The sequence below is a fragment of the Emys orbicularis genome, chromosome 1 (assembly GCF_028017835.1).
Source record: "Emys orbicularis isolate rEmyOrb1 chromosome 1, rEmyOrb1.hap1, whole genome shotgun sequence".
Taxonomy (NCBI): Eukaryota; Metazoa; Chordata; order Testudines; family Emydidae; genus Emys; species Emys orbicularis.
The window spans coordinates 357,780,324-357,793,152 of NC_088683.1; the positions used below are offsets into that span (position 1 = coordinate 357,780,324).

The 12,829-nt window shown below is 52.3% G+C and overlaps 1 protein-coding gene across 1 annotated transcript in view; it reads left to right on the forward strand.

Moving 5' to 3' along the window:
• The first annotated feature begins 5,752 nt into the window (after positions 1-5,752).
• Positions 5,753-12,829, forward strand: part of ARHGEF17 (Rho guanine nucleotide exchange factor 17) — a 249,539-nt gene continuing 242,462 nt past the window's right edge. The window contains exon 1 of the mRNA XM_065423342.1: positions 5,753-9,079. Coding sequence (XP_065279414.1) covers positions 5,753-9,079 — 3,327 coding nt within the window. The remainder of the gene's footprint in view (positions 9,080-12,829) is intronic.

The following is a 12,829-nucleotide window of genomic DNA, read 5'->3' on the forward strand; positions in this document are numbered from 1 at the left end:
ATTCAATGCCCTCTGCTGCTGTGATGTTCTGAATGGCCATGACACAGAACTAGGAAGCCACAGACTTATTTCACTATTGACAAAATAGCTGACACTGGCTATAGGGTCCTTTTTGTGCTGAATGTCTTCCCTGGGGTCTGGGAGAGGAATGTCCTTGTGCACCTCGGAAGCCCTGGGGTTGATGGCTGCCCAGGGAGAGGCTGGATTGAGTGCTGAGTTTAACGCTGAAAGCCTAGTTGGTTACACTTGCTCTTCTAAAGCAATAAAAAATGAAAGAGCTGGGTTTGTCCATACAGGACAACAGCTAAGGCCTGGTCCACACTATCTGTTCTGATTCAGTAGCAAATCCTCTGACTGGAGACGCTGCTTGTACTGGCAAGAGTTCTGCTGCAGGTGTAGCTTATACCAATTCCTTGAGCGAAAGCTGCTCTACTGCAACAGGCCTTTTTGCCACTAAAAGTGCATCTACACTGGGACTTGTGCTGGCCCAGCTCTGATGGTTAGGGGGGATTTCACCCCCCTTTCCTAACTGCCACAGCCAGTCTGCTGAAACTTTGACGCGTAGCCCAGGTTTCAGAGAAGGGCGGGTGATTTTGAAGGTCTGACTAAATGGATTTGAGTCTGATGGGAGCGAGAGCCCCTGAGGGTGACGGCCTGTTTTTCCCACAGACCAGAGAGCTCCCACACACACACACACACAGTCACAGCCCTGCCATATGCATCAGCCCAGGTGGAAGGAGCTAGGCTAGTCCCCGCTACTTGTGCATTCCTTGGCCTCTCTCCAGAGCCTGCAGCTATGGACTCCTGGCCTGGGCCCCATCCCTGTTTGCTAAGCACCTTCTCTCCCCTTTCTCTAATCTTTGTCAAACCCGCTTCTTTCATGGATCCCCTCTTGGTTGGTCACTTCACCAGTGGGTTCTCCCACATGCCTCCTACCCAACCATTGCCCTCTGGGTGGTCCTGTTGTGAGAGTGTAAGCTCCTGGGGGCAGCCACCAGGTCGGTCTCTCTGTGGGTGGTGGAAACTGCCAGGAATATAGAAATAATTCCTGCTCCTTGGGCACAATCTGCACCCTGGGCTTGGAGGTGAAAGGCTCCACTTCCCACCACAGATCCCTGGACCCAACCATTTGCCCAGAAGGAATGCTACATTTGGTAGCAGACTTGCACACAAACAGGGGCTGGAGGAAACTTATTGAAGAGAACCTTATTTGTTCAGGCATACTGGGGAAAGAAGAACCTGTGATATAACAGCAGAGTGCTTAAAACGGGGTTCATTACTGTGGAGGGGATGTGTATTTCAGAAGCTCCTCGGTGACTAACAGCAAGCAGGGAATCATCTAGTCCTACACATCTCAGTATCAGAGTCTGCCCGTCTTCTCCCACAATGTCTAGCCTCTGCCCTCTTCCAGACAGAACGTCAGGCCTGCTTGGGATGGAAGTGAATGTCACCCCCTAGCAGTGGCAGCCTACAAAAGGGTATAATCCTTAATACTATTACACAAGAACGAATTTGGATTGCTGCTAATGATTTTCTATGCACCATCATTAGCAGCGGCGAGTTGGGCAGTGTTGCATGACTACACTGCTTTCTAAAACACACACGGTGCTTTTGAACTCTTGTGGAAATCTGTCCAGTTCCAATACCTGGTACTGCCATGTTAGCGAGTGGGTTAGGAATACGGAGTAGTACTGGAGCCACAGGTACCTTAGGTTTCTGTTCAGTAACCCCTTGGCCCAACTCTAAGGTACATCACCAACTGGCGCCACATGACTCTCCAGCAAACCTTTTTTAGAAAGTGCCAGAGAATTGAATAAGCACAAAGGGTCCCAATTATCCATTATAACTAGTTCCTAATGGTGCATGGCACAAACACTCAATGAGTTACTGATTAAAGGCTGGATGAGAATGGACCAGGGCTGTAGTAACCTTCCCCATGCTTTCTGATGGGTTTTCTATCCTGATGGCTTTTGCTGGTTAAAATGTAACTAAAGCACAGCTCACACAGCAGATTTTTTTTTAAAGGAGCAGTCTTCATAGGAAACCTCTCTTCAAAGGTTTCATTTGCCTCTCATGAGCTGGAAGGAGAAAATGTGAGGGGCACCAAACACAGAGGTGCACTCTGATTACATTGCACTTGTGTTGTCCCGTGAACAGGAGCATCCACTTTGTTGTGGCAAAGCACTGAGATTAGGGGCATGCAAATACTTGCCTTTAACAGAGTAATTGACATCTATGGGACTGTTCCCAGGAGTACAGGTGACACTTCCAAATAAGGGGTCCAGGATCAGGCCCTGGGTTAGTGACAGAGCCAGGACTAGGGAGCCCAGGAGTCCTGCCACCCCTAGACCACACTCCCTCTACTTGTGTTGTAGTCAGCACCACAATTACCATTGACTTTAATGGGAGCAGGTTTGAGCCACTCCAAAGATTCATGGGTTTGGAGAAAAGATTAAGCAGAATTAGCTAAAACACTTAGAACAACAACAACAAAGGGGAGGGGACCCTGACAGTGAAAACCTAACTCACTTTCCCACATACTTTCTAAGAGAAAGAAACACTACCCAAGATTTGACACTGCCAGTGTAGAAGCAGGTTTCAGAGTAGCAGCCGTGTTAGTCTGTATCAGCAAAAACAAGGAGTCCTTGTGGCACCTTAGAGACTAACAAATTTATTTGGGCATAAGCTTTCGAGGGGTAGAACCCACTGCAACTGATGAAGTGGGTTCTAATGTAGAAGCAGTCACCTTTCCCAATGTCCAGTAGGGGGCGCAACACTGTCAGGTTTGGAAAGAGTCCTGATAAAAAAATCTATAGTGTCGAGAACTAACTTTAATAGTGAAACCAAAGCCCTGCACAGAATGAAGATGTAATTGGTTTGTGTCCCTCTAGCAGGTTACTCAGGCCTCTTGCCCATTTCCTGTTTTCCTTCTGGTCCATCTCCATCCAGCAGCCCAACCTGCAGCATGTCAGGGCTCCAGGAATGAGGGGCGTGAATTCTGCCTCCCTCACCACCTCTCCACGCAATGTTGTGGGGACCACAGCACGGCCCACTGGCTGGCTGGGTTAGCGGCGTAAGCGCAGCCCCGGGGGCTGACCTCTTCTTAAAACAGACCAGTGAGGACAGAGTGGTCTCTTACCATGTGTCTGTACAGCGCCTAGCAGAATGGGGCCCTGATCTCCGCTGTGGCCCCTTGGCACTACTGTAACACAACTAATCATACAACCTGGTAGCTCGCAGGCTTTTAATGCTGGGGAACGGGTGCACCGAGCAATTTCCATTCGGCTATCAGGAGCGGTGCTCAGCTGAGCAAATAAGACAGCTGCAAATTGGGCTCAGTTTGTGGGATCCTGTGGCCCACCCCTGCTCCATCACCTTCCTGCTATGCAGATCATGACCTTGAAGGGAACTCTTCACTGGATCCTGGGAGCAGGGGGACGGATTATGCAAAGGATTCCCCAGTGACAGTGAATTCCATAACATTATCAGGCCTTTAATGTCACCAGAATGGGGAGGCTGTAGCAGGGGATGGAACCAGGGGCCTCTTCTTTTGCTTCCCTATCCCTTTTCTAGTCATCTACCCTGGCCTCCTCTAGGTCCTTTAGCCATGATGCAAGACCCTCTTCCTTTGTATCTCTCCCCACCCGGACGAGTCTTCCTCTGCCCCCCCACCAATTCACTGATGCTACCCGTTTTCCAGCCTCAGCTCACAGCATTTCAGCCAGGGCGACCCATGAGAATTTCCCTGTTCGTTTCGAGGGGAAGTCCAAGCCCAGAGGGAACTTGTGTACCAACCAACCAACCAAAAAAAAGGAATAAAATAAACTGTACAGACCGAATCCTAATTATTGTAGTCAATGGGTGCTGCTGAAGGCCTCCGTGTTAGGTGCTGTCAGAGAAAAACAGTGCCTATGTATGGATTTAGGAGCCCAACTCCAGGCACCTTTTTTCAAAATCTTGGCCATGATTTTGGTGTCTCTTAGCTAGAGACATTGTTATTATTTGTCTTGTAGTAACACCTATGAGTGCCAGCCACCCCACTGTGCTAGGCGCTGTACAACCACAAAACAAAAAGACAGTCCCCCACCCCCAAAGAAAACTTGGCAGAAAAATGTTATCAGCGTTTCCAAATCTGAAAAGTCACTGCTTTCTCAGCTGCCTCTCCAGGCACTGAGATCGACAGAAGATAGGAACCCAAGACCTCGTGCCTTGTGATTGTTTTTATGTTTAGGGGAAATCCGCCCCTTCAAAACAAGCAAAAGGCCTTAAAATATTTAAATTCTTGCCCTGTCTTCCTGAAAGGCTCAGAGGGAAGTTAAAAAAAAAGGGGCGGGGGAGATTTGATCTCCAGTCTAAACACATTTAGTATATATTTAAAAAGTATGATATCTGTAGCCAAAGCAGAGCCAAAAGATTTAACATGTGAACACACTGGAAAATAAAAGGCATACCGGGGACTCATAGGAATTCATCGTTACCGTATTTCCTCTCTCCTCATGTTCTTTTTCTGGTAAAATTACCCAAGCCATGTTCCCAGACTTTCCTTCAGAGACCACCCCCTCATTTCAAGAAACCACGCCTCTTAGGGAAAGTTTATTTGCCTGCAACAGAACAAAATAAAGGGAGGAAGAAATTTAAGCCAAAAAATAATAATTGAAAAAAGAAGGGATGAGGGCTTGTCTCCATGTGGCAAGGCAAGTGGGCCGCTTTGGCGTCTGACCAAGAGATGCCTTCGGATTTTGTGCGGCGGGGAGATGTCGGTGCGGCGGCTGGGTACAGGGGATGAAGTCGGATTGGAAAGGGGGCCACTTCCTTTCACCGACATGGATCGGCCGCTGCAGCGGGGAAAGTGCCACTGAAGTTTGCCGCCTGCTTCCCCCCCCTCAAAAAAACCCACCCCTTCGAGCTGCCTGGGAATCGCCTCGGAACCGGAGCAAAGGGGGAAAGGGATCACGCCGCGATCCGGGGCTTTGGGGAAGGGCGCGTTTGCAATCCCCCCACCCCCCGATTTGCCGTGGGAAGTGGAAGTTGCCTCCAACTTCGCAGCGCCGCGGGGACCCTGGATGGCGGAGGGCGGCGTGCAGGGGCCGGACTGCTCGCCAGAGCGGGTTTAGGGCTGGAGCACAGGGGAGGAGAGGAAGGGGGGGAGGCCGAGAGAAGGGGGTGGGTGGGCTGAGCGCGGTGTGTATATACAATGGCGGAGGGGGAGGCCGAGGGGACAGCTCCCCTCTGCCGGAGCGTCTCCTTCAAGCGGCTGGAGCGGTGGCTGGAGGCAGCGGCGGAGGGGGAAGGAGCCCGGCAGCCGCCCTGCCAGTGCCAGCCCCCCGGCGCCAGGGCGCAGCAGCAGCAACAGGAGCGGGACTCGCCGCAGCGCCGCCGGCGATCGCCCTCCAGAGCCGCCTCCAGCGGCCTCTCCAGGAAAGTTTCCAAGCTCTCGGCCGCCGCCTGCCCCTCCCCGGAGCTCCGGGGCAGAGCCCTGCGGAGCCTGTCCCCCTCCGTCCGCCAGCTCTCCCAGCGCTTCGACGCCGCCGCCGGGGCCGCTCCCCCGCCAGCCCCCCGCAGCTCCCAGAGCGAGGAGGAGCCGGACGAGGACGGGGCCACCTGCTGCCCGCCCCAGCCGGGGAAGAGGGAGGCTCGGCCGCCGCCCGATGAGGAGGGCGGGGGGCAGCAGCGCGGCCCGGGGCTGAGCGAGCCCCCCAAGGCGGGGGAGGCCGGACTGGAGCCGGGGGGGCTCTGGCCCAGCGTCACCGAGATGCGCAAACTCTTCGGGGAGAGCTTTCGGCGGCAGCCCCCCGGCCGGGCCCCGGAGGAGGAAGGTGGGGCCCGCTCCCTGCACGGAGCCGGCAGCTCGGCCGCCGCGGGGACTCCCCCGGCGGGGCTCGGGGCGCCCCAGCCGGGCACGGACAGCCCCCCGCTTCCCAGCAGCGCCCCCGCTCCGGCCAGGAGGGAGGAGGAGCGGCTCCGCGCCGGCCCCAAGCAGCCCCCTCCTCCCCCGCCGCCCCGCAGCTGCATTCCCTACCCCGGCCTGCTGCGAGCGCACCCGCTGCCCTGCGCTCCGTCCGGCGGGGAGGCCAGGCGGCAGCACCAGCCGCCTTGGGATAGTTTACATTCCTGGAATAGTTCTTCCAAACCACAGGCTGCCCCCCCGCCCTCCACCACCTCCTCTGCTGGCTGCAACCTCCTCCAAGAAGGGAGCTCCAGCCGCCAGGCATTGCTGCCCGCTCACAGCTTCCCCTTCCCTGGCAGCGCCAACAGCAAGCATGGCCCCTGCGGGGGCAGGCCCAGGTCCCTGGAGAGGTCCTCGGGGAGTGAGGAGGAGGGGAACCAGCTAGTGACCCCCAGAAAACGCTCTGTCCGGAAGAAGAAGAAAGACCTGGGCCTTTGGGACCATGAGTCCGACAGTGACGGGCTAGCGGGAATGGAGGCCGTGCCAGGGCGGCCCCCCCGGACTCATGAGGTCCTGGCACACCTGCCTCTTCCTGCGAACGATGGAGCCAAGCCGCCCTCGGTGGCAAAGAGGCTGGTAGCAGCAGATTGCAACAGTGGGAACACCTTTGCCGCCCTGCTGGGTGAAGCCAAGGCAGTGGGCAGCGCCGAAGGGCACCGGCAGTACATGAGGGGCATGTCAGAAGGCGTATCCGCTGCTCACTTCCCGCTCGCCGCAGCACCACCTGTACCCCTGGTCTCCCGCGTCTCCAAAGTGAACATCCCGCCTTTCGGGCCAAGCCCTTGCGGGTCGAGAAGCAGCAGCAGGTACTCGAGCACCGAGACGCTGAAGGAAGAGGACCACTTTGGGCCCTGCTGGCCCAGCCAAAGCCGGAGCTTCCAGGGGGGCCTCGGCATGTACAGATCTCCCAGCTTCAGCCAAAGCGACAGCCTCACCAGGCTTCAGCAGCAGGTCCGGGTGCGTCCTAAGCTTCCCATGGGCATCGGCAAAGTGAAAGAGGACCCTTCCAGTGAGATTCTGCTCCACAGTGGACCTGAGGCCGAGCGAGCCAAGCACAGGAAGTCCATGTCCAATCCTGACATAGCCACTGAGACGCTGACTCTCCTCAGCTTCCTGAAATCGGATCTCTCCGAGCTGAAGGTGAGGAAGAAAGGTGGCGGGGTCAGTGACCAAGAGGAAGGGGCCTTCAGCAGTGGCAGGAGTGAGAACTACCAGAGCCCAGCTGGGCACCAGCTGGGAGGCAGAGGCCGAAGTGTGGCACAAACCCCAAACCGGTGGGCACTAGGCGTCCGCCCAACTCTCAAAGACCTCACCGCAACCTTACGCCGGGCCAAGTCATTCACCTATTCTGACAAACCGGCGCCACGCAGGCTCTTCCTCCAGAGCTCCATGAAGCAAAGCTCCTCGGAGCTTCTCCTGGCCAGCAGCAGCGACCATGACAGCGTGGTTTCGGGCGGTGATGCTGGCCAGAGAGAGGACGTTGACGGGCTCCCGGTCGTTATCCAGGATCAGTATATTCAGGAAGCACGGCAAGTCTTTGAGAAGATAAGTCGGATCGGCTCCCAGCACGACTACGGCTTTGTGTCAGATCAGAAGGACCGCGCAGGTGTGAAAAGTGGCGAGGAGTTTACAGAGAACCAGAAGGAAGCCAATGCGGCCCTTCTGAGTAGCAAAGAGCACAAGCAGTGTCTGAAGAAAGAAGAGTCTGAAGAAAACCTCTCCTGTGGGAAGTCCATGGAGGAGCTCTCGGGTCATGAGTCTAGCATGACCGATGAAGGCATCGTGACGGAGCCTGAGATGGGTCCCACCAACGCTGCTTACGGGGATCTCCGTCAGGCTGTCGCAGCGTGGACACCAGCCAACGCCGGCGTAGGGGAGGGTGACACTGATCGAATGAACAGTAAAGAGATTCCTCTCCCTGGGCTCGCAGCTGGAATGAACCATGAGGGTGCTGCTGTTGATGACGCCCTTCCTGGTAAAGCCATGGCCCAAGGCTCCCTAGAGGCACCTTCCACCCCAAGCACTCTGCGGCGCCGAAGGAAGTTTCCCTCTGTTGGCAACAACTGGTCCGATTCCAGCAATGGGGAATCCAGTGGCGAAGCCTACAGATCCCTAAGCGACCCCATGCCCCACAGGAGGTGCTCGATCACAGAAGAGACCGAGAACTTCTCAGTGGACAGTAATCTCCTAGGGTCCCTGAATTCCAAGGCCGGTGTCCCAGAGTCTTTGGCCATGGCTCTGTCCGAGTGCACTGGCAGCGCTGCCAGCGACCTGTCCGTCTGTAGCGATGGAGTCAAGGATTACAACACGGTGATCCAGAACATTGTTAGCCAGCCCGGCGCCATGGACAAGGTGATCGACGAGCGGGGAAATGGTAAGACAGTCAAGAAGAAATCGTTCAGCGACCCCAGCCGTCGCAGTGAGTTGGCCAGCGCAGGCTTTGAGGGCCCCAGCGAGCCAATCAGTGAGATGGACCAGACCATCCCGCCTTCCAGCAGTGAACCCATCCTCTCCGAGCAAAGGGACGAGGTGGGGGAGCTGGAGGAGCTAGGCCAGGAGGTTGAGAAGCTGCGCTCTCAGTCTGAGCACGTCCTACCTGCAAAGGCAGGAGGCAACAATGCAGGAGAGGCCGCTCAAAGCTATAGCTTTGACCCCAAGCTGGCGGAAGTCCTGTCCCCCAGGATCATCAGGCGAAGTTCCAAGAAGCGCACCAACCGGGTGACTCACCAGGAGAATCATGAGACTGCATCCTCTGCCACAACTCCTGCTACTACCCTGAGTAGGTCCAGGCCTGCATCCAAGCATGTCCGGCACACCAGCGAGCCTGCCGCTTTCCTCCCCATCTCAGCACCTGAGCCTCATGGGTCGCTCAGTCAAAACGTCCATGTAACTGTGCCAGAATCTTCACCTCTCCCCATCAAATCCTACCCTGTACTCCAAGCTCCATCCTTGGAGGATGTCACCAAGCAATACATGTTGACTCTTAACTCGGGGGACTTGTCTTCTGGTGGCACTGTGGATATGCCCAGGTCTTCGCCTGCTACACCGACTACTTCAGAGCCCAAGCTGCTGAAATGTCCAAAGCAGCAGGAGGAACACAGCCCCAGCAGCCCCAAGAGCAAGCCTCAAGTGGTAAGTGCTCCTGGTTTTAAGATGCTCTAGCTTAGGACCTGATCCAAAACCCAGTGAAGACAATGGAATTTTTTTCTTTGTCTTCAATGAACTTTGGATCTGGCTCTTGGGGGAGCCAAATTCTCCTTTCATTAACACCGTTGTAAATCTGGAGGAACTCCATTGACTTCAATTAAGTTACTCCAGACAAATGAGATCAGAATCCGGCCCTTAACTTAATTCACTGCCATCCAAGCCCTTACACAGGGCAAACTCCCATTGATGTGAATGTCTGAATTCGGACTCAGTAATATTGGGTAAAAGACACAGGTTTTGGACCCTTTTAGTGGATGACTGTTTTCTTGCTTTCAAATTCAGTCCTAGTGTTTTGTCTCTCTGGAATGCTACATAAGGTCTCCGTAAACTGTTGTTCTCTTGGCTGGCAGTGGTTTTATTTGTTTTTATTTTTTTGCCTTGAATGTTGAACAAAAGTTGCCTTTTCCTAGTCTATAGGGAACTTGCATAGCCTTTTTCTTTCATTATTATCCCTGATATTCTGCCCATCGTACTGTAGCTCAAGAACACATCAATTGTTTTAAATATATATATAATCTTGAAATTCCTACCTGTGGGAATCTGTTTAACAGGAATAAATGCAGCTCTTTCCCCCCCTACAGCTGAGATTCTTTTTGCCACTTTAATTTTATTCAGGCTTGTTAATGATTTGTGACATTGCTAAGGGCTTCAGAAATAAAACAGACCTTTTTTTAAAAGTATCAAAATCAGGGAAAACTAAAAAAAACAACAAAAAAGTTTGTTGCATATTAATGATAACCAAGGTCAGCATCCTGTTCCCGTAGTAATTAATGAGGATTTTGCCTTTGGCATTAGTGGAAATAGAATCGGGGCCCAATGTTACTACCAGACTGCAAATTGGTATTCAGGGAAGTTGATTTCTAGCTACAAACCACATCCCTATGTTCTGGTCTGTTTGTTCCCTTCCTGGTTGAAATCTCTGTCAGGGTGGAGTGTTCTGTGAAATACCCGTTGCTCTGATCTGTTTGATTGAAATATTGAGTAGATTAAGATGTCTCTGATGTGCTGGAGGATTACATTGGATGCAGAAAGATTTTTCCGGTTGGCATAGGAGAATTTGGAGAAGACCGCCAATGTAGCTTGAATCACGTGACTTTCCGACGGGAGCAAGGGGCTGAGAAATCTCAACAGCAGTGTCTTCTGAAAGGTGCTTTGAAACAGTTCAATATTATTAAAACAGAATCCGCATTGTGGGCGAGATTTGCAGTTGACTTGATCTAAAGTTCCCTTGAAGTTGCATAGGCGAGTTTTGTTTCTTCTTTCACTCCTATAATCGGAAACGATCATTGTGGCTGGTGTTGCGGTCTGCTCGTGTCACTTTTTACCTAGTAAAATCTCTTCTTTTGGGGGGGAGCAGGGGTGTGTGTGTGTGTGTACTTTTGCATGGTTTGTTTACGAGAGCTGAATGCCGTGTTCACCAGAGCATAAACTATCTACTAAATTGGCAACTGTTCTCTTGCTCCATTGTATTTGCCCCTAGTCATGTGGTTGGGGGTTTTTTTTGGACTTTTCTTTCAGTGGTTTTCTTGCAAAGGCGTTTGAGTTTTATTTGTGTAATGTGCTACTAGAATTGTGAGAGCCTGACCATGCCTTACTGATTTATGGGATCGTTACTCATCAGTGTGGAGCGACTACTACTGATGTAATGCTTTCACTTTTACCTTTGGCTTCTTCCCGCCACCAATCCCCGCATTTGTTTGCTTTTCACTACCTGTTGTCTCTCATCATATGCTTCGGTTGTAAGCCCTGTGGGGCAGAGACTGCCTTTGTAAAGAGGCTGTGATCCTTTGATTGGGGCCACCCTAAATAATAGTCCGGTGGGAGGGCTACACGATCCGGCCTTGTGATGACTGTCTCAGACTGAAACAATGGGCAGGCTGGAAATCCTACCTCCTGTCTAGTGGGCAATTCATTCGCCCATGCTGTCAGTGGTTGAACAGCTCTTCATTGGTAACCGTGGGCTGGCTCCGTGGCTGGTGGAAATGGGAGTGAATCCAGACCTATCGAGATGTTCATAACTGAGGAGTGTGGGGGGGAAGGGAACAGTCTTGTCACGTTGAAAAGCTTTTGGAGGAGAAGAGTTTACCACTGTTCTGGTGTGTGATTTATGGATGCTGGTAGATTGCCCAGTCCCACGTTGAAAAATTAGCAGCAGCCAAGCAAGAAGTGACCGGCAGCCAAGCTGCTGGGCTGGGGCAGGTAGTTGTCTGTAACCCTGAAAGGTCATTGCTAGGGACTGAGTTGTTTCTTGATAGAGTGAGGAGCTGACACTTCCTTCTGTCCGAGTCACCTGACTGGGAAGAACCAAGGAGTCTTAAGTCTTGTCAGATGTTTCAGTTTTGTTTGATCTTGGCAAGTGCTGTGTGGTTTGTTCTGTTTCTTTGGCAATGGCTGGAAGGGAGCAGGGCTGGTATCTGCACTAATTGGAGCAGTCTGTTTTTCTGAAAGAGACTGGGGGGAGCTGGCGCTCCGCTGGTTAGTGTCTCATTGAATGAAGTGTGTGTGCACGCCTGCGCATAAAAGAGAGAAGGGTGGATGGGTGGCTACAGAGGATTCTTACTGGATGTTAATTTTTACTTGTTGGGCTCAAATCAAAACCCCAGATCCAAACAACCTCAACTTCGGGCAAATTCAGAACCAGATCTGGACTTTTTCTGTGACCCACCTTGCAATAATGGGCCAAACCAAATCCCCCCAGCTCCAAACACCCTTGTGCTTTAGGAAAGTTTGGATCTTGATAAAGATCCAGATTTGCCCCTGGACCTATAACAAGTCTGGACCAAAACAGCCCTGATCTTTGTAGCTTGGGCCTTCCTCTGAGTTTTACCAAAAGCTCAGCAGCTGTGTTCAGTCATTTGAGTTTTGTTTTAGGGACAAGTTTGCCTTGAGATGAATCAGAAGGAACTCTCCATCCTTCCCCACCCTCCGCCCAACCGCGTTCTCCTCTACCCCCTGTGTTCTCCAGTATTAAACTCCTGCCGCTTTCCTTTGTCAGGACTCATTCCAAATTATATATATGTTAGTCTCATTCCTAAAGATTGTTTATTATAAAGGACCTGCAAGGAGGAGTAGCCCGGGCAGCTACAAACAACCGTCTGAGACAAATGATCTTATCTCCAAGTACTGTCTGGAGATTTCAGATTGGAGAGGTTTGTTTTGGGATTGAACCTCGAGGTTGAGCTTGAATAGAAAAAGGTTCCTTCACTCTTTCCTGGCGACTGCACGTTTAACAGTATCCGTACCTAGTTATCACCAGCTGGGTCCTGCGAGGAGCTGAGCACCTACGGCCTGGTGAAGTCAGTGGGAGTTAAGGGCACCGTGCCCAACAGTGGAATCCCCTTTTTTCATAATATTATCCAGAGATCAGGACAAAAGCCCGTTCCGGCTGTTTGTGCTGGATGTTAGGAGACTGTTCCTAACCCAGCTGCTTAGAATGAATTTTAAGATGGGTCATTTACGGGTGTCTTTATCAGGAGCCGCAGTGACTTTAGGAACGAGTAAAGGAGCCGCAAGGAGTGAATTCGGGCCAAGGTCCACAAGGTATTTAGGCTCCTAACTTGGAGCCTAAATACCTTTGCGGATCTGGGCCATAGTCTCCAATCTTTAGAGTGGCTAATAATAATAGTACTTATTTTCTAAGCACTGGACAGACTTTGAGGCCAGTCCATTGTTCCC